The 20,213-nt window shown below is 36.4% G+C and overlaps 4 protein-coding genes across 6 annotated transcripts in view; 1 reads left to right on the top strand and 3 right to left on the bottom strand.

Moving 5' to 3' along the window:
* Nucleotides 1–20,213, top strand: part of LOC109175626 (aspartyl protease family protein At5g10770-like) — a 27,348-nt gene continuing 7,135 nt past the window's right edge. The window contains exons 1-4 of the mRNA XM_019324925.1: nt 1–35; nt 85–330; nt 694–1,994; nt 19,001–19,006. Of these exons, the coding sequence (XP_019180470.1) occupies nt 147–330; nt 694–1,988 (1,479 nt within the window). The 5' untranslated portion in view covers nt 1–35; nt 85–146 and the 3' untranslated portion in view covers nt 1,989–1,994; nt 19,001–19,006. The remainder of the gene's footprint in view (nt 36–84; nt 331–693; nt 1,995–19,000; nt 19,007–20,213) is intronic.
* Nucleotides 2,679–6,054, bottom strand: LOC109175628 (serine/threonine-protein kinase STY17-like). 2 transcript variants are annotated; one of them, XM_019324930.1, is made up of 7 exons: nt 5,933–6,054; nt 4,994–5,636; nt 4,238–4,359; nt 3,920–4,125; nt 3,665–3,839; nt 3,279–3,413; nt 2,679–3,164 (listed from the first exon to the last, which is right to left on the bottom strand). In XM_019324930.1, the coding sequence occupies exons 2-7, from the start codon at nt 5,352–5,354 to the stop codon at nt 2,958–2,960; spliced, it is 1,206 nt and encodes a 401-aa protein (XP_019180475.1). In that variant the 5' UTR covers nt 5,355–5,636; nt 5,933–6,054; the 3' UTR covers nt 2,679–2,957. The 2 variants fall into 2 exon arrangements, with proteins under 2 accessions (XP_019180475.1, XP_019180474.1); XM_019324929.1 differs by lacking the exon at nt 5,933–6,054 and having other exon boundaries at nt 4,994–5,797.
* On the bottom strand, nt 8,412–12,985 carry LOC109175633 (serine/arginine-rich splicing factor SR34A-like). 2 transcript variants are annotated; one of them, XM_019324935.1, is made up of 13 exons: nt 12,858–12,985; nt 11,007–11,773; nt 10,732–10,797; nt 10,506–10,580; nt 10,269–10,401; nt 10,081–10,127; nt 9,932–9,989; nt 9,536–9,585; nt 9,387–9,443; nt 9,224–9,303; nt 9,073–9,150; nt 8,919–8,979; nt 8,412–8,750 (listed from the first exon to the last, which is right to left on the bottom strand). In XM_019324935.1, the coding sequence occupies exons 2-13, from the start codon at nt 11,091–11,093 to the stop codon at nt 8,730–8,732; spliced, it is 813 nt and encodes a 270-aa protein (XP_019180480.1). In that variant the 5' UTR covers nt 11,094–11,773; nt 12,858–12,985; the 3' UTR covers nt 8,412–8,729. The 2 variants fall into 2 exon arrangements, with proteins under 2 accessions (XP_019180480.1, XP_019180481.1); XM_019324936.1 differs by having other exon boundaries at nt 9,073–9,147; nt 12,858–12,983.
* Nucleotides 14,375–17,381, bottom strand: LOC109175631 (protein XRI1). Its single transcript, XM_019324934.1, has 9 exons — nt 17,189–17,381; nt 16,645–16,700; nt 16,446–16,559; nt 16,121–16,239; nt 15,646–15,697; nt 15,450–15,558; nt 15,314–15,360; nt 15,136–15,222; nt 14,375–14,991 (listed from the first exon to the last, which is right to left on the bottom strand). The coding sequence occupies exons 1-9, from the start codon at nt 17,197–17,199 to the stop codon at nt 14,726–14,728; spliced, it is 861 nt and encodes a 286-aa protein (XP_019180479.1). The 5' UTR covers nt 17,200–17,381; the 3' UTR covers nt 14,375–14,725.

Here is a 20,213-nt window from a genome sequence, read left to right on the forward strand (position 1 = left end):
GTCACGTCTATAGTATAAACTTGTTCTCCCTAGTTTTATATATATATATATATATATATATATATATATATATATATATATATATATATATATATATACATACTTGAGATAGCAGGGTGAGAGAGAGGTGGTTGAAACATTCAAGAATGGGTTGTGCTGGAAAACTAAGTCTTCTTCAATCATCTGCAAATGTTTCCATTCTGGTTATGATGATGATGATGATGATTTCATGCAGTTTGGAGAAGGGGATTGCTTCTGAAGCTCACTACCAAACTCTCCCACTCAGTTCCATGCTTCCACCTTTTGTCTGCAATCCCACCACTTCCAAAGGTCATCCATTCGTTCATTATTAGCTCTTTCTACTTTCTATTTACTTTAATATATCTCACAGCACTACTGGAAATTGTGAAATTTTCGACCACCTAAAAGTTATCTTAATTCAAATTGATATCAAAAAGTGATCGAAAATAGCAACAAGATTTTTTCAGATATCACAGTCGGAATAATTTCCAGTAGTACAAGTAGTGTCCTGAGAATAGGATGTCAATCTTAGCACGAAAATTATAAACTGACCTGATAACTCTGAGCCTATAAAAAAATTATGTACCTACACTTAACCGTTTTGAAATCTGAACTTGAAAATTAGACCCAAAAAAAAAATTAATTTTTTTGTTTTTTAAATGTATATTTCAGGTCCAAGTAGAAAGGCATCCATGAAAGTTGTTCACAGGTTTGGTCCCTGCTCCGCCCGGACCCAAGACTCGCCAACCATGACTGAGCTTCTGCGGTACGACGAGTCTCGAGTCAACTCAATAAAAGCCCGAGTTAAATCTCTGAGCTTGGGCAATAACACTAATGGTGAGGCAGAGAAAGCAGAAATGATCAGTGAGTCAAAAGCTGTGAATCTCCCGGCGGGGCACGAAAGCCCAGGCGGCGTGGGAAACTACGTCGTCACGGTGGGACTGGGCACGCCGAAGAAGGAACTCGATCTAGCCTTCGACACCGGCAGCCATATCACGTGGACTCAATGCAAGCCGTGCGCGGCGAAGTGCTACCGGCAGCGCGCGGCGATATTCGACCCGGCCGCCTCGACAACGTATTCCAACCTCACGTGTAACTCGGCCGCCTGTTCCGGGCTGGCGGCCGCCACCAACAACCCGCCGCGCTGCGCAGCGCCGAACACGTGCGTGTACATCGCCACTTACGGCGACAGAACATTCTCGGTGGGCGAGTTGGGGAAGGACAGGCTAACCTTATCGTCCACGGAAGCGGTGGAGGGGTTCATGTTCGGGTGCGGCCAAAACAATCAACTTTTCTACGGCGAGAATGCGGGATTGATGGGTTTAGGGAGAGATTCCCTCTCTATAGTCTCCCAAACGTCTAAACAATATGGGAACTATTTCTCGTATTGCCTCCCGACAAAAACAAACACCGACGGTCATTTAACGTTGGGGAAGGGTGGTGGGACTGCTAAAAATTTCAAATACACGCCATTGTTGAGCTCACAGGGGACGGGTCTTTACTTCATTGATATCCTGGCCATAAGCGTTGCCGGGCGGGAACTGAAAATTAATCCGGCGGTGTTCAAGAACGGCAAGACCATCATAGACTCCGGGACCGTCACCACTCGCCTGCCGCCGACGGCCTATACTGCTCTGCGGGACGCTTTCAGGGAACAGATGACCATGTTTCCGGCAGTAGAAAGCAATACGAGCTTCGACACTTGCTATGATTTCAGCAAATATCGTAACCCAACCATACCCAAGATAAGCTTCACGTTTGGTGGGAATAATGCGGTGGTTGATTTGGACCCCACGGGGGTGATGACGCCGCTAGATGAAACCGGGTCGTTGGTGTGTCTGGCTTTTTTCGGAAATAATGATGATGGGGAGGTCGGAATTTTCGGCAACTTACAGCAGCAGACATTGGAGGTGGTGTACGATGTTGCCGGAGGGAAACTGGGGTTTGCCTCCGGTGGCTGTTCTTGAACTACACCAAAAGATATATATATATATATATATATATATATATATATATATATATATATATATATATATATATATATATAGTAATGTGTAACTTTTGTTTTCTTATATTATCATTATTGTATTTACTAGAGGAATGGTGTTAGATTGGACTTTTCTTGTAGATTTCGGTCTAATAATTCTTTAGTCACCAGGTCAATTACTGGACTTAAGTGATTTCGATTTAATAATTCTTAGTCACCAGGTCAATTACTAGACAAAGCGGGCACATGTACGTGCCTAAAGGGTTTAAGCCATACACCTTGATCTAAAAAGATTGTTCCTACACTTTACACCTTAACATGACAAGATTGTGGATTAGAGCTCCACAAGAGGGTAAAACTCAGGTCACACATCATAACTGTAAAAGCTCAATCATGCGTCCTTACCTATGATCTGCTATGTAAATTCTTTATTAATTCATAATGGTGTTAGTTTAATATAAGTAATACTCTAATTTGGATAGGTTGGTTTCGGGTGAAATTATTTCGGACCAAAAATATGCAATGCAGATTTGGAAGTACAGCACATTGCAGACAAGAATCTCTCGAACTTCGAGAGGGCAGCAAAAAAACAGAGTCATCATACTGTACAAGACAAGAGAATGCAGGATGCCAATGAATCCACCAAGAAAAGTGGATCACTGAAGGCCACTTGAGAATCATCATATATATATACCAAACAACAAAAGATTTTATGAAACATTGGAAGAATCAAAATGCATTATACGACAAATCGAGCACCTGGTATAGTACAGAACTGTGCAAGAAAATCTCGAAAATTAACAAACCATGGTTACACTGTGACAAAGAACAAGAGAAGTTGGAACTTTTTGCTCTAATTATTTGATGTCTGAGAGGGAAATGAGTTTGTACAGAGAGTACAAATCGAGCGCCTTACGAAAGGCAAAAAGAGAGCGGGTGTGGAGAAGCCTTATGGACCGCGAGTTGGAGCAAAGCAGAAACAGCCGCCAGCTTGGTCTTCGGGTATCATCCCTCCTCCCTTGCTCGTATCAATCGCTTCCATCAACCTCACTACTTCGTCCATTTCAGGTCGCTTGTCTGGATTCGCATCCCAGCATTTCTTCATGATGCTGGCTAAGGAACTCGGGCAACATCTGGGAATTTCTGGGCGGAGATTCTGAGGATAAGGGGAATAGAAACATCAATCTTTTCGTGCCACAATGGGAACAGATATACACTAAATGAGGCAGTAGAAAATGCGTTAGACGAGATGAAAATAAGCAAGAAATACCTGTCTAACAACCGCAGAAGAAACTTCAGCAAAGCTCAGATCTGGATATGGCAAATCACAGCAGTAAATTTCCCACAAGCAAACCCCGAAGCTGTATACATCGCATTTTCTGTTATAGGGCTTGCCATCAAGAACCTACGCAAATGCAGACTATATTTCATTACTCGGAAAAACAAGAAAACGTTATGAGAAATGCAGAAGATGAAAACTTAGATTATACGGGGTCCTGGTGGTCTCCTAAAAGAGGAGATATGACTATTAACTTCGGGTAACTTAAAGATAGATGATTATCATTAGTTGGAATCGCGTTAAAGAACATGCACAAACATATTTTATAAGGATGTTTCTCGAGGAAAAGGTTCTTTTGGATTGAGTGATGAATATACCTCTGGGGCCATGTACCCAAGGGTACCAGTTTCACCCGTCATGTCCTTTGGATTCTGTGCTTCAACACGAGCCACACCGAAATCAGCGATTTTCAAATTTCGACTAGTATCCAGCAACATGTTTTCAGCTTTCACATCGCGATGAACTATTTTTTTGGAATGTAAATAGCTCAACCTGCAAAGTCAGAAAGAAAAATGAAGCCACGCCAATCGATAATTTTAATAATTGCACACCGTATTTTAGAGGCGGCTCACCCTCGAGAAAGATCCAAAGCAAGTTGAATAACAATCTTAAACGCCAGCTTCTTTTTCCGGTTTTTGTACAAAAGATTTTTCAAGGTTCCACCCGCAAGGAATTCCACCACAACACAACACGACCTTGATGGAAGGGTGGTATAACCCTCAGAAGGGTTTTTCGATGGAATTTTAAGATTTGAAGTTCCCATTGATGCACCAACAAACTGCAAGTAAGAATCACTATCAAAACATACTTTTCAAAGTATCATATCATTCTTCGAGTATTTGTAATTAACAGTTGTCTCTAAGAAGGAATGTGTCGAAGAAAGTGCCTACACTTGTAACGTTTGGGTGGTCAAGCTTCTGCCAAACCGCAACCTCCTGCTGAAATGATGCTCGTAGAGCGGCAGTTTCTGCAGCGGTGGCCATGCCATCCTCTCCCCAGTCCAACAATTTCACTACAAAATAGTATTCCAGTGAGAAACGAGGGCTAATATATCACCAAACGGAGACTATTTCTGCGGTTTGGAGGAAAAGCCAACCCGTTATTACCATAATCTAGACATCTAGTTTTATATATCTCCTAGAAGCATCTAAATAATTGCCACCACCTTCGATACCTAACTATTATGCAGAGGTAATTGGCTTTTAAGTTCCGAACACTCAATTATTCCACCGACTATAATACCTAATTGATAACCTAAACAATTTCAGATAAAAAAACACCAAGCAATATATTTCATTAACCAGTCTAGGGGGTGAGGATTTCCACATGATCCACCCTTTTATGGGGATAAGTAAAACAAGAAAAAACACAAATCCTTGTCAACATCAAAATCTGCAAAACAAAGTCTTAGTCTTTTCATCGTGTTAGCTTCTATTTCACTAAGGGTAAGACAAATACGGGAATTTTACAACGCATACAAGATATACAGTGTAAACGCAAGAACGAGGTTAAAATGAAATGCGGAAAGAAAATATAAACCGGGAATTAGCACAGCTATATAAAACGAAGCGAACAAGATTGACTGCTACTCTATGACTCTATCCATGCAGCAATAAGAAACGGAAAAACAGAGAACCATGTTATACCTGCAACATCTTGAGTATCATAGGTACCGCGATAAACCGTGCCATAGGTGCCTTGAGCAATAAGATACCTAATCTCCAATTTCAAAGGATCAATCTCCCAGTCCTCCTTGGGCCTCTGGACTTGATGTTCTACACTCCTAGACCAAACCCGACTCAGATGCTTCTCCAATTGAACATCCAAGCTTTTGAGATCAATCTTATCAGCCCTAAAAATCATATCTTTGCTAGGGCTCTTCCCTGCCATATTTCCATCACTAATACTCCCTGGCCCCTTCAACTTAGACCCTAATTCCCCTTCTGGATGCCCTGAATAGTCCCCTTTGGGCACCTCACCACCATCAACACTTGTTCTCAAATCCATATTTATTAAATCAGTCCAACAACCCCCACAAAGGTTCAATCTTTAAAGAATTTTTTTAAGAAGATCAAAACAGAAATAAAATCAATGAAAAACAAGCTAATCTTTTTGCTGGAACTCTATCAAATTGATCAGAAAAGATCTAAGAACTTATCATCATCATCATCATCAAAGAGAGGTCATCTCAATGATTCTCAATGTGCAGAAAATCTTCAAAAACAAAAAACCTGAGAAATAAACAAAGGAAGTCCCAATTCCGACTCGGGCTTGTTTCCCAGTTCTGACCTGAAAACAAAACAAAAAAAAAAAAAAACAAACAACAATTCAGAGGAAATCAATTAAAGCACTTGACTTTTTGGCTCTTCAAGACCCTAAACTTGCATCACCAATCATGCCCTTACAAGTCCCACCCCAAAAATGCTTTTTTATAAATTCATCAAATAGAAAAGTAAATCCTTAGAAAAAGACAGGGGCATAGACCAGAAACCATCCCCAAAAACCATTCCTTTTTCCTTTCTATTTCGTTGTTTCCCCTCGTGAAAAGTCAAAAACAAAGCTTAATCAAGAAAAAGGAAGAATACCCAGAGCAGAAAAGGGAAAACCATTTGTGGGAAATCAAGAATTGGTCCATAAAAACACTCGGGATGAGAGAGAGAAGGGGGAGAGAGAGAAAGAGGCGAAATGTTTGACCAACATTGTGCGGTGACGTTTTGAGAAGAGTCAAAGCAAATTCACCCGAAAAAAAAAAAAAAAAACAACTAAATTAAATTAAATTAACTAACTTTATTCTTTTTTTATTATTATTTTACAACTTTCGATGAAATCCACAAACTAGAGAGAGAATCAAGAATGTTGTTGGCGTCTTTGTGGAGTAGAAGGCACAAGAAAAAATGTAGGGTTTTGAGTGGAGGGAGAAGGGGATCTGAGAGAGACGCGGGTTGGCAGGTAACTGTATCTCACAAACTTGATCAACAGAAAACAAACAGAATTGATGACAACATTAAACACCGCAAACATCTGTACTCTTCCCACGCAAACATCTGTACTCTTCCCTGTCTAACTACATTACCGGTAATACTGCTATCCGTACGCCTTCAACTTTTTCTTCAGTCCTACTCTATTTGGTATTGTTTCATATTCAATTATTATCTGGATTTTTTTATAATAATATTTGTCAAGCGATGTTAATTAACTTTAGCTAATAAATAGAGTTTTTTCTTTTCTTGAAACATTATATGATAATGAACATCCCAGCCGAGTATGGGCAGCTGTTTCTTCTGATTGTAGGGAGTTTGTATTCTTTTGTTTCTTGTATGTCCAATCGTTTAGCACATTCGTTAGCATAACAACCTTTATATAAGCACATGCTTTGTTTTGGGAGACAGTGTCCCCTAATTTTGTTTTTGCACTGCTTGATTAATATATTTTACTTTAAAAGAATAATATGATATTAGATTCAGCTCTGAGATTTTAAACTCAAGCAGTGTGGCATAGGCCCAAGGCAAAACATGGAGACTGAGGCCTAACCTTGGAGTCGGCCGCAATGAGAGTTCGGGTCCGCTAGGCATGAACTCAAAAGATGTACCTAGAAAACTCATAGTGAGTCGTCCAAGGAAATAAAGGTAATGTCAATTCTCGGTCCCATGATCAGTCATGATATCTCGAGGTCAGTCATTAAGGTTGACCACAACATAGGAAGAGGTTATAGACGTTGGATGGTGCATGTCATATTGGGGCGTTCCGATTACTCAAAAAAAATTGTTAGAGGGGTCATTCTAAATAATAAGTTTTTTGTCCTGTGAAAACACACTTTTTCCTTGTCCAAGGACCTCCATGAGTGCATGGTGTCCTTGTCCAAATTTCCAATTCTCTTGACGAGGACATCTATGGAGTCTTTGTCTAGATCTTCTTATTTTTAGATGTCTTTGTCCACATCTCTTAGTCCAAATTAATAAAAAACATTAGCTTGTTGCTAACTTGCTAAGAAACATAATTACACTAATTCTAGTTCAAAATGCAATCTCACTATTTAATTTATTTCGATTGAATATTTAACTCTCTCGTAGTTATACCTTTTTTTCCTTTTATTAGGAGAAGTTTAGATCTACTCAAAGAAGATTTCAAGTTATAAATGAGTAACAAATGTTAAGATAAGTGTCTTTTCACCAAAAAAAAATGTTAAGATTATTTCTTTTGCAATTGAGTTATGTATTAAAAAATAAAGGATCGGATATATTACTAATAAACATAAATTGTATATATTCACTATGATCAATTTTGTAACAAAGTTAATAATTAACCAAAAAAAGAAAATTGATGTGAAAAATTATTTGAAACACATCCATCTTCATTCGTTGCAAGGTATCCAAGAATAAGAATTTGTCAATACCCTTCATTCCCCAAAATGATTAAATCCTCCACACCCTAACCTAACAAAGCATTTAGAATGACGTAAATCACGATAATTCAATAACTCAACAGACAAGGACAAATGCCGATGAAGAAATTTGCCCGGACAAGTTTAGCGCAAGAATTTGCCCGCACAAATTTAGCATATTGATTCAATATGTAGTACTTGAGAAAAGATACGAATATTCAAACCTCGACAACTGCATCAATTGAGTCTGTCGCTTAAGATTTTTCTAATACAATTTACCTTTTCAGTATAATTTGTATCGACAAATTTCCCTCGTCATCCAACAGAAAAAAGAAGAATACGGATTTGGAATAATACCAACAGACATTCTTCTTCAGTTCCTTACACAGGGAAATGTCACACGCAACTTGACAAAACAGTTGAGCACTACTTGCTTGTCTTTTTCATACAGGCAGCCCAAGAAATTCTAACCATACAAAATTTTACCTCAGATCACGTAGGACCCACCATGAAAGAATTGTATCCACAAAACCTTCAAGAGCTTCTAATGGAGGTAGCAATGGTTTCATTTTCACATATAACATCGGATACACTTACCACTGCCATCGCACATACAAGAGCTGTCGAGTACATTAGTAGTTAGTAAGCCCGCTTACCAACTACCCTACCCTAAATCAGAACGCTAGTTCAAACAAGATTTTTGTTCTCAAGGTGTATTCTTTAAACAAAACAAGTGAAAATGGTAATAACACTCAGTCAAAACATGACAACAGCACAGTAAACAACAAGGATTGCGGAACAAACAAACAGGTACTAAAAAAGTTCACCTGCATACAGTTGACAGAAAGGATCTAGAAATAGCCGGTTTATGGAGTTTTGCTTTAAACGAATAATAAAGAACTAGTTTATGATTTCAGCCCTAGACAAACCGAGTATGGGAGGTTTGCAGTCCTTCCCACACCGAAGCAGCCTAGAGGTAGATTGACTTGTAATTGACAGAGTTAGCCACTGTTGGCGCGGGCCTGAAATGACATGAAGAAAATGACTAAATGAATTGAGGATCAGCTAGTGGCTGCCAGGTCATGCAGACAATAAAATAAGTCGCAGTGGGTAAATTGCAATATTTACGAGGAAAAATTAATTCCAGAGCTTGAAAATTGTGTGTATAAAAATGTTGCATTGAGTCTTACCTGATGGGGAGATGCTGACCCTGATCTTGGCCTTGATCCTGATCTTGACCTAGAAATAGGTCTGCATTTAAGCAGATAATACCCAAGAGATTAGTAAGGGATTGGATTTATAAAAGGGCAGTGACTACTAATCAACAAAAACCATTCCATATACCGTGATGACTTGATCGGTGATGCAGATCTTGACCGTGGAGGTGGTGATCTTGACCTAGATCTGTCTGCTGATTTGCTGCAGTATAGTTTACCGTTAGATCAGGAAGAAAGAAAAAAAACACCAAGAAATATAAAATCAGAGATTCATATACCTCCTCCTCCTCCTAGGACTCCTGCTTCTGCTTCGGCTTCGGCTTCGGCTTCTTGATGAACCATGCTTGTGTTCTCTCACCTAACAAGAAAAATACAAACAAATAAATAAACAAATGTGAAGCAAACTGGTCAAATTTTCATAGTATCTTTAAATATAAATACCCGGATATAAGTCCTGGTCCAAGGATTTTTGAACTCACTATCATCAAGTTTCCGAATCTGGAAAACAGCACATTCAATAATTAAGTAGAGATTCAGAATATGAATATATTGCACATAATTATCAGTAAACTATTGAAGAATTTACTTACAGCATATTTCATATCCTCATAATTTGTATAATCAACCAGGCCAAAGGTTCCTAATTACAGAGTTAGAGTTTAATGTGAGCAAAGAAAAGCAAACCAAGCCCAAAATAAACCTAAAATTCTTCACTCAATTTGCATACCCAAGCTAAAATACGACTTTTAGACTGATTAATAAACAAGCCGAGTCAAGCCTGGCTTGATTAATAAACAAGCCAAGCTCAATCATGCCAGGGCACCAGGATCAGCTCATTTACACCTTACAATCATATGTTAATGAAGCAGTTAATGATTAAATGTAGCTTAGTTTGTGTTTCGTTAAAATAGTATGAACTAGTGGTGAGAAGATATAGCATATAAGCAGATCCATTGTGCAATAATAGTCAAACTATACATTTATACCTTCACTGTCATTGGCAACTTCAGCAAAGCACACATCACCAGCTTTTCGCATGTGGTCCTGGAACATTTGAACATGTCACTGACATATCAAATACGCAATTAAGCAAACCTTAAAAAAACAAAATCTCAGGCATCATTTTTTTCATTACTTTCAAATCTTGCCAGGAAGCAGAATCTGGAAGACCACGCACAATAACTGCATGAAGCAAAGATAATTTGTTGAGCATATATAATGTGTATTACCATTTACAGAGTATAGATACAAATACACATACACATGTAGCATTCAATTAAAGGTAAACCTCTAAAAGTGTCATTCAGAAAGTCAAATTATTACCCCGATACTCAGAATGACGAGAAACGCCATGACGCCCTCCACCTCCACCACCTCCACCTCCACCACCACCATAGCCACCACCACGACGATCACTTGAAGATGGTGGACCTCTACCACCATGAGCAAGCTCAACCTATGTTTTATTGCATAAAAAATCAGTCCCAATATAAAGAGCAAGATGTATGCATTGCCAACGTATTGTGCAATTCTTAACAGAAAGTACCCAAGTGTTCTTACCCTCAATCGACAGCCATCAAAGTTGTAGCCATCTCGGCCCCTGATAGCATCTTCTGCATCTAGAGCATTCTCAAACTGAAGAAGTTGAAAGTCAAAGTCAAATCATGGATTCAAAAGTCAAACCCCAACAAATAATCTAAATGAAAGGCAGGCACACAGATAAAAGAACTAAATATATGCATAAAAAATCATTACTTATAATGAGCATAAAAGAAGCACCTATTACCTCAACAAAACAATAGCATGGTGGGCGAGGGGGAATCTTCAATTCAATATCCAGAATACGCCCATACTAGCATGAAATAAGGTAAATAAACAATAAGCAAATGCCACTTTAAGCTTCAAGAAACAAGGCACAACAAAGAATCAAGATGGAACAAGAAGTTTCATTGTGGGAAAAAAGCAGAACAATAACTAAAATAGAAACAGCTAGTGTCATTAATTTCTTTTCCATGTATGCAGTTATAGATTTGAACAGCTCAAACAAGTGTTAACTATAACCTTATAGAACAAATCTTCAACTTCCCGTTCTTTGATATCTGCAGGAAGGTTTCCCACATAGATTGTGCGAGAAAATCGACCACTCATCGTTGACTATGGGGGGAAATCGGTAATTGTGTTCGCAGCAGCACTGAATATAGAAATTAAATCATAAAACAAATTAACATCTTAAAGTAAGAACTCTTGAGAAAAAAACTAATATATTTGTACAATCAATTTTATCATTTTGTATTTGGCTTGATAATATCAGTTCAAAGCAAATTCTGAAAAACTCTAAAGCAAACCGAAAGAGCAATCCTTGAGTTGAGCAGCGCTCCACAAGCTCCATGCTCATATGCTCCAAAGCTAAAACATTTGAATTAAAATTTGGTTTCCTCATCCTGCCTAATATTTTTACAGATGAAAAGCTCTTCTGAGTGTGTGAACATGCCAGTAGATATTTATACCCATAACACCACCCTGAACTCCCCCTCCCCAAAAACACATCCCTATGTATGACTCCAGAGCAAACTGAAAGAGCAATCCTTGAGTTGAGCGGCGCTCCACAAGCTCCATGCTCATGAGCTCCAAAGCTAAAAAATATTTGAATTAAAATTTGGTTTCCTCATGCTGCCTAATTTTTTTTTGCAGATGCAAGCTCTTCTGAGTGTGTGCAACACCTCTCAGTATATATAAATACCCAAAACTCCACCCTGAATTCTCCCACTCCCCGCACACATATCACTATGTATGATTCCAAAGCTCATTTTTGTCCATGCGCTCGAAATCTATCATAAACAAAGCATCTGTGTCATGATATGAAGTAAGATTTCCATGTACAAATGCATCCGCCTTGTGCAGATTTCGTGTAAACTAGAAAAATGTCCGTATAAGAATAAAATAATACTACTAATAAACATTTTAATTAATGTTGATGTGTAATTAGAAGTGCAATAATTATATTATCCATGAATATCATACAAAAGTATTTAAGAACTCCTATTCTCCTCAAAATTGAAGATGTTAAACTTGGGAGAGTCATGTGATAAAACATAGAACTCAACACTTGAGAGACCACAACAGTATGGAAGAACTCTTATCTCCTCAAATATCAAGAGGTTACAACTTACAACTAGGAAAAGTCTTGTGAAAAACTTAAAACCCAACATTTGTAGGACGGAAGTGGCTTAGCAGCACCCCTCCCCATCCCTACACCCAGAAAAAGGAAGTTCAAAGGGGTGGAATACCACAAATTGGTCTTTAATATGCTTCACTTAAGTACAACCTGAAGCAGAATCCACATAGCCAATTCACCCTTATAGACTAGCCCACTAGCATAAGCACAAAACAACAGAGAGAGAGTAGCAAATTTTGTAATACAGATTTTTAAAAATGCACTCTTTCATACATTCAAATACTCAAATGATGAAAAGAACACTATGCATCAGAGTAATGCTCAAAAATCTAGAATTTTGCAAAATACTGGTGAAGAGTCACTTTCAACCCTCGATTTAGAATGAAAAAAATCTGTGAGGAAACCCTTAAAATAGAAAAGCTCTTTATACATTCCATAAAAAATCAAAACATCACAAAAGATTCGAGCTTTATTTGTGAATATTGAAGAACAGACCAAAATTGAGCCGACAATGCAAAAGCACGCAGCAAATTAAGAAAAAAAAAGTGACGAACGCACACAAATGGAGAAACTGTAACTTCTCTCGAAATAATCAGCACAGCATTTGCAGCCACCCTAGAAGTTGAGCTAAAGAGAGAACAATGGCGTGACTGAGCTGACGTTGTTCGATTCCCTCACGTCGGTTCAACGAGTTGGGATTCCTAAACGTAGAAGTGTAGAGGATCTGGATAAAATACCTGAGATTCGGTTGGTGTCGAAGCAGAATTATTAGATTTGTTCGAGCTCCTCTGACGGGGACTGTCTCGTGCTCCTGATTGATGTGGATTTGGGCGAATCTAGGGTTTCTAATCGACAGTTCGATACGCCGTAGATAGTAATCATAGTATATATGGAAATTGCAATAGGCTCCCTTCTACTTTGTCGTAATTATAAAGAAGATTTCCATTCTCACCTTAAATACTCCGTATTTTAATATTTTTAGTCCATTAATTAATTATTAATTATATTATTCACATAACGTGTGTGTACTGAGTAAGCCCGCTCATATATAAACAGTGCACATTTTTTGTGGATCATATATAATTTTAATATACTAAATGTACATTATTTATATACTCAATTTACATTGTTTAATAATATACAAAACAATATATACCTTCAATATTCAAATAATGCACATTTAATATAAGAAGAATATACATTTAGTATATTAAAATGTACTCCGTATATTTTATTCATGGTCCACAAAGTTGTGTATCCATGGAATAATAATTGTGTCTAATAGAAGTAAATCAATCCTATGTGATAGGTTTGATTGAGAATGTGATAGTAAAAATAAAATTTGCAACCTTTATGTTTTGTGTAATAAACAAGAATTACAATATGGTGTTTTTCTTAGAATGTCTGACATGATAATAACTATTGATTTAGAGCATCTCCACCAATAGTTTTTTGTGGGGTGCTCGCAGGAGAATGAGTTTTTTGTCTAAAAAGGTGGTGCTGCATGTTTGCTTCTTTTTTTGTTTTTTCTCTTCCCTCTCATCTTCTATTTCCTAATCACACCTGCAAAAACTACTGTTGAGGATGCTCTTATACTAATTCATCACCTCATAGTGTTTCCTTTACATAATATGGATAATATAAAATACCACTTTGGGACTAATCCAACCGGGTCTCAATTGAGTCTAATCCAACGGAGTCACAATTGAGCCTGTTGGGTTGTTTGGGAGGCAGAGCTCTGATGGGGGCAAATTATGTTGTGCATCCGTGTGCACCATGGATGGTGCACACGGATGCAAAAACGACGTCGTCTTGACTAAAAACACGCGTCCAACTTTAAAAAAAAAAAAAAAAAAAAATCAATTTCGATTTCTGTTAACAACATTATGTTGTGCATAATTTCTGATTGTATAGTTATGAAATTATGAATGTATAGTTATGCAATTTTGGATTTATAGTTATGAAATTATAGATGTGTAGTTATGCAATTTTGGATGTATAATTATAAAGTTATGCAATTCTGGATTTATGGTTATGAAATTATGAATGTGTAGTTATGCAATTCTGGATGTATAGTTATTAAATTATGAATGTATAGTTATGCAATTCTGATTTATTTTATTTTAAGTCGACGTCAAAACGACGTCATTTTTGCACGTTTTTGCATCCGTATGCACCATGTATGGTGCACACGGATGCACAGGATAACGGCTCCTGATGGGGTGTTAGGAAGTATAAAGAAACAATAATAAAATAAATAAAAACGAGGCTTTTCACATAAATAAATTTAGGAGTATAGTATTGAAGGTTTTATACAGATTACAGACAAGAAATGGTAAGAGTTGCCCAGTCTAAGATCCTAGCTCTACTAAAATCAACATTACCAGCTCTAAACAAGATTCACCTGTCAGTCTGTCACCAAGATGAGGATATAAACAATTCATGGTACAAGCACCAGGAATGACATCAACCTGAAAGTTAGCTTGTATACTAGGTGGCACTCTGAAAGTAGAATTAAACCCTGTCCAAAATGTAGCAGCATAGCAGACTAAGCAGAGTGCCATCAAAACAAAAATATTTCCAAAATGCTAGTCTGAGCTGGCTGCTACCCTTTGGTTCTCATGATAGTGATGCTGCCTTTCCCACCTTCTGTTCGAATTTTAGTCTTCCCCACGACAGGCTTTCCTGAAAAAGCAGACGTGGGATACAAAACTGAAGCGCTTTCATTCTTCTTGGGTAATGGCGGGGTGCTGATTCGTTGGTTTATGTCATTTAGAGTCACATCTCCATGAACACCACATGGTTTAACGAAATCAAATGGGTAGACGACAGAAGAAGTGACCTTAGGAGACTGCATATGTGATTTTCTTCCTGGTGAATTAGAAAACCGCATGAATTTAAGTAAGCGAGTCTAAGTCCATAGTGTAAGTAACTGAGTTTTCTTTAAGAAATATTAAGACAATGTTGGGTCAGACCATGTACAATATATTTAGGGGGAGATTGGGAAGCAATTACCTTTAATGATGATGTTTCGACGAGTTTTAACAGGATGATGCTGTTGTATAACATTAGATCCACTTCCAAGAGCTTTGTTGCAAAATCCTGCAACATCAAATTGATTTTAAAAATTAAGACGAGAATGACAAGCAAAGGTAAAAGATTGACAGTAGAGGAAGAAGAATATGAATGAGACCTGCAGTATCAAGCTGAACATCTGATGCTGCATCAGCAGACACACCACTGTTTCCAGTATAATTACTAGTCAAAATTATATTATTTTACTAAAGAAGATGATTAATCTCAAACATAAAAGACTTCAAGAAACATACGGATTCTCAGGGCTGAACTGCATCTCAACATCATTAATGCAATCACTAATCCATCTCTCAGGTGAGGGAGGTGACTGATCCAGGTTCTCATTACCAGATGCAGGCAGGTCTGTTGGTAAACATTATAATAGCTATATCAAATACTTTCCATGGATCTGGTTATCTCTAATAAAACAAAAACTTACAAAAAGCATACCTGCAAATCCTGAAACCCATTGGGATATTTCAGACTTCAAATTTTCATCCTCCTGATCACAACAAAAGCACACGTCAGGCCACATTACTTGACACACTAAATGAATCGAGAGAACTAGCTCCTATCTGGAAATAATTCAAGCACATGTCCTGAGTCACCTTAGAAAATCATGAACGAGAAAAGTTCAAATTGAAGGCTTCTTAAGTTAGATATTGTGTTTATGTTCACAATCACTTTCTGAGCAATCAGTTGACCCATAGAATAAATTGCTTAAAACACAAGTAAACTCAAAAATATATATTCATTATACTTAGTATTTTGTAGCAATCAGGAAATGTGTTGTGAATTGTGATGAAAGCAAAACTAATACATTGGACAAATACGGTGAATTAAATGAATGCAGGATATCATTACGGCTAATTGGCTGAGAGATTATTGTAAATTTGACAAGTTCAAAATGTACCACACAATCAACCTTTGAGTTCATCAATGCAGATGATGGTTCCTCGTTGCACAGTGAATCCAGACCTTCTGATCCAAACTCTAGCATTCGGCGCCTTTTTACTTGTGAGGAGGGTTCCTTATCATTGTTTCCTGCAAAAATTTCAGCAACAACATAATGTACTGCACAATGCTCCAAACCAATTATCAACACTATACATGTGTATTAAAACACATAAACATATTTGTGTATATGTTGCTGAGTCAACAGATAGAGATAGTTGACATACATATACCAGTAAAGCAGTGACTATTATCCATGAAATAGTAAAAAGGGGGGGCAGGGATTATCATCATACCACAGCTGCTAAACTGGTAAGGCAAGTCTCCATAGGACTTGACTGGAGTAGCTCCCTCATCATCAAACAGAAAGGAAAGATCTTCATCTTGGCTCAGTAGGTAATCAGGCATGTCTGCTTTGCAAAACCAAAAAGAATTTAACATCAAAGAACTTCAACTGTGACTCATATAATAATAAGTATAAGAAACAAGCCTCACCGATATTGGCATCATCTCCCAGACTAAAATCCCCACCACGCCATTCCCACGTATTGCTGTCACCATTAGAAACAGATAATTAATTTTTCATAAACAAAACTCTATTGACTCTAAAAGCACACAAGTCATTCTCAAACTTCCAATAATTCTAAGAAACATCATATCTGTAAATCAAATTGAACACGGTCACACATAAACGTTCATTCGCTAAAACAGAAAATGCCGGTGTTGAAATCAAAACTAAAATACTGGTTGCACTTGCAACCGACGGATCTATTTAGAAACACGATCAATCCACTGGAAATTTTCTCAAAAACAGCACAATCTCAACAAAAAAACACTCGAAAATCCATACAAACACACAGAAAAAAAAAATCAAATGGACCAAAAGGCAGCATCCTAACTACTCAAAAACAGGAAACAGGAGGCAACCGGGAGGCCTGACTGAGTCGATTCAGTAACCGAGACTCCGGCGACTCAGTGATGAAATGAGTTAAGGCTTCTAAAGCAGTACAACTGCAAATGGGGATAAATCTGATATTACCTGAGGTCCATTACCGGTCAAAACAGACGCCGGCGAGAGGAGTGCGGCAACAGGATGTCGGAGCTCCGATTTGTTCGATCTGCTTTGCGGATTTCTCTACCGTCGTGTTCTACTGCTCTCTTCCACTTACGGGGTGCCTCCAGGCGTATAGATGTTAACAGACATTTATTGTAATTGCAATTGCCTCCCCAAAAGTTTGTCCTAATCCTGATAGGTCATTGATAGTCTATAGAATTGTAAAAGTAATAAAATACTCACATGTAATCACGATATGATACAGATATCTATTTCCTTACTAATAAAGTAATAAAGTCGACAATTGTAAATATAATAAAGTACTCACATGTAATCACGATACAAATATCTATTTCCTTACTAATAAAGTAATATAAAGTCGAGAATTGTAAAAGTAATAAAATACTCGCATGTAATCTAGATACAAATATCTATTTCCTTACTAATAAAGTAATAAAGTCGAGAATTGTAAAAATAATAAAATACACATGTAATCACGATACAAATATCTATTTCCTTACTAATAAAGTAATAAAGTCGAGAATTGTAAAAGTAATAAAATACTCACATGTAATCACGATACAGATATCTATTTCCTTACTAATAAAGTAATAAAGTCGAGAATTGTAAAAGTAATAAAATACACTCATGTAATCACGATACATATATTTATTTCCTTACTAATAAAGTAATAAAGTCGGACGACTAAAAGTCAAATTTTACGAGCACACTCCGAGTATAATTAGGATTAGTCTCACAATAACCGTAGGAATACCGAATGTCATAGATATAAAATAAATAAATAAAAATTCATGGGTATTTTATAAGGTGTATGCATAAGTAAATATTCTGTTTATTCATATTTATAGAATGTTTTGTGGGTATTTTTTAGTTACAAGAAAGCTTGGGTATCCTTATCTAATTATATAACAAATAATTATTTAATTATTTTATTTGTAGTGGTTTATATCAACTTATATGACAGGGCTTTAGAGAAGTTGCTTCCAAACCCTATCAAATTTTGTCATTGGACTCTTTTGGGCCTAGGATGAAAATGAATTATGTTGTTGGAATTATGAAATCTAGTTAACAATTTGATAATAATGTTTTTATACTTTACTTTGTACACATATTTAATTATATAAAATTGACTTGATTTTATTTGGATAGTTTCGTATTTTGTCAAGAAGACAATTTGATATTTGAGTATACAATCAATTCCACAACGATATGATCGTTAGAAATGATATTTACGCCACAAGGTTCTTAATTTGACTATTCGTGAGAGCTGTTTACTGGTATTCTCAGATTATTTCATTGTGATTTTTTACCGCCTATAGTCTTCATCTAGAGTGTGTTGTCAGATAACGATATGATTGTGAATATTTTCATAAATCAAAAGACAATATCTATGATTTATGATCTATATAATAATAAAAAATTAAATCGATAATTGAAAGATTAAAAAATGTTATTTATTTTTTCTATGCAACTGGAAAATACGTTGAAGTCATTTTATCTCTTTATTCGTTATTTATACTTTATGAAATAAAGTATTCAACGGCTGACTATTGAAACATAATGAAGGAGAAAGCACAGACTTCCAGCTGGAATGGCTATATTTTGAATTTTTTTTTTTGTTTTTTTGTTTTTATCGGATGGCAATACAATCTCGAAGGGGTATTATTTGAAGAATTGAGAGTGTATATGAGCTAAAATTTATTCTTATTTAATAATTTATTTATAAATTACACTGTGAAGATATTGTGCGATAACTCGATAAAGTGTTAATTTTTTATTTTCCTTTTTTTTTATGGTTCTTTAAACATTATATTACATTGTTCTTATAGTTTGTAGAATACAAAATTCATTATGTAATGATCATGCAAAATTTCTTATAAGTTATAACCCATGTAAGAGATATTATTAAATGATGATGAAATAACAATTCTAACCTCTTTTCAAAAAAAAAAAATAATTCTAACATCTTTGCAATTGTCTAGTAGATGATAAACATCATTTAAGACTTGCTTTTCATGACATGGTGATCTAGGTAGCTAGATTGGTTCGATTTATCTCTTTATGGTATTGGGCTGAAGTCATGGCCTCATGGGTCAAGGATATAGTTCGTCAAAGCGGGAAAAACATTATTATTATTATTATTATTATTATTATTATTATTATTGTTGTTGTTGTTGTTGTTGTTGTTGTTGTTGTTGTTGTTGTTTTTGTTTTTGTTGAGGAAAACTACAATTACATACTATCCAAAGGTATGTACATGGTAAAGCTCGTTCTTGAGTTTACATACGACACATTAGAGGTAAATCATAAACCATACTAAAAAGACATTGTACGATAAACTCGATCGATAAAGTGTTACCAATAATTAAATTTGTGACTATAATAACCACTTATTAAATTTGTTGTTTGAAAAATGTGGTTTCCTTGAGGCTCCTCTATTGAATTGGTTGGAAAACAAATTGACTTTTTTTCATCTCAAATCACCATATATATTCGGTATGGATAGGCTTACCCAAAAGCATTGCAACCTAGTCAAAGTTTTGGTTGATTGTTGACTTGCCTAATGCTATTATTGTGTGACCTAACACTATGCAAGAACCCAACAACTATGTACAATAGTTATAAAGTGAGTGAACATCAGCCCTACTATCATTGAACATAAACTAGTGTGAAAACCTAACATACAATGACTTGGTTTAATTTATATTATGTGTTTGACTTGTGGGTGTAGAAACTAGAAACATATTGCAGACAATTTATTGCTTGGCAGTTAAAATTTTAAATTTGTTGGTTAATTAATAATATTATAATATGCTTTTAAATATAAAAAAATGTTGGAGTTGGACAAACATTGGAGGATTACATTATCTTCTTGTGCTTGGACTTTCTTTAACAAACAACATGTTCCAACCCCACTTCCAATGAAACACAAAGACCAGACAAAATGCCCATTTTCCAATCCTTGTCAAATAAATATTTTATATTTTTT

The sequence above is a fragment of the Ipomoea nil genome, unplaced genomic scaffold (genome assembly GCF_001879475.1).
Source record: "Ipomoea nil cultivar Tokyo-kokei standard unplaced genomic scaffold, Asagao_1.1 scaffold0688, whole genome shotgun sequence".
In the NCBI taxonomy this organism is placed as follows: domain Eukaryota; kingdom Viridiplantae; phylum Streptophyta; class Magnoliopsida; order Solanales; family Convolvulaceae; genus Ipomoea; species Ipomoea nil.

Excerpts from the sequence above, each read along its gene's own strand:
- LOC109175631 (XM_019324934.1), bottom strand. Across the intron at positions 15,698-16,120 it reads CTGCATTGATGAACTCAAAG|GAGGATGAAAATTTGAAGTC; the intron begins GTTGATTGTGTG and ends TGTTGTGATCAG. Across the intron at positions 14,992-15,135 it reads TCGAAACATCATCATTAAAG|GAAGAAAATCACATATGCAG; the intron begins GTAATTGCTTCC and ends CTAATTCACCAG.
- LOC109175633 (XM_019324935.1), bottom strand. The coding sequence starts at position 11,093 with ATGAGTGGTCGATTTTCTCGCACAATCTATGTGGGAAACCTTCCTGCA. Across the intron at positions 10,581-10,731 it reads CATGCTATTGTTTTGTTGAG|TTTGAGAATGCTCTAGATGC; the intron begins GTAATAGGTGCT and ends CAACTTCTTCAG. Across the intron at positions 9,151-9,223 it reads AGTCCTAGGAGGAGGAGGAG|CAGCAAATCAGCAGACAGAT; the intron begins GTATATGAATCT and ends TAAACTATACTG.
- LOC109175628 (XM_019324930.1), bottom strand. The coding sequence starts at position 5,354 with ATGGATTTGAGAACAAGTGTTGATGGTGGTGAGGTGCCCAAAGGGGAC. Across the intron at positions 4,360-4,993 it reads TGATACTCAAGATGTTGCAG|TGAAATTGTTGGACTGGGGA; the intron begins GTATAACATGGT and ends ACTATTTTGTAG. Across the intron at positions 3,840-3,919 it reads GCTTTGGATCTTTCTCGAGG|GTTGAGCTATTTACATTCCA; the intron begins GTGAGCCGCCTC and ends CTGACTTTGCAG.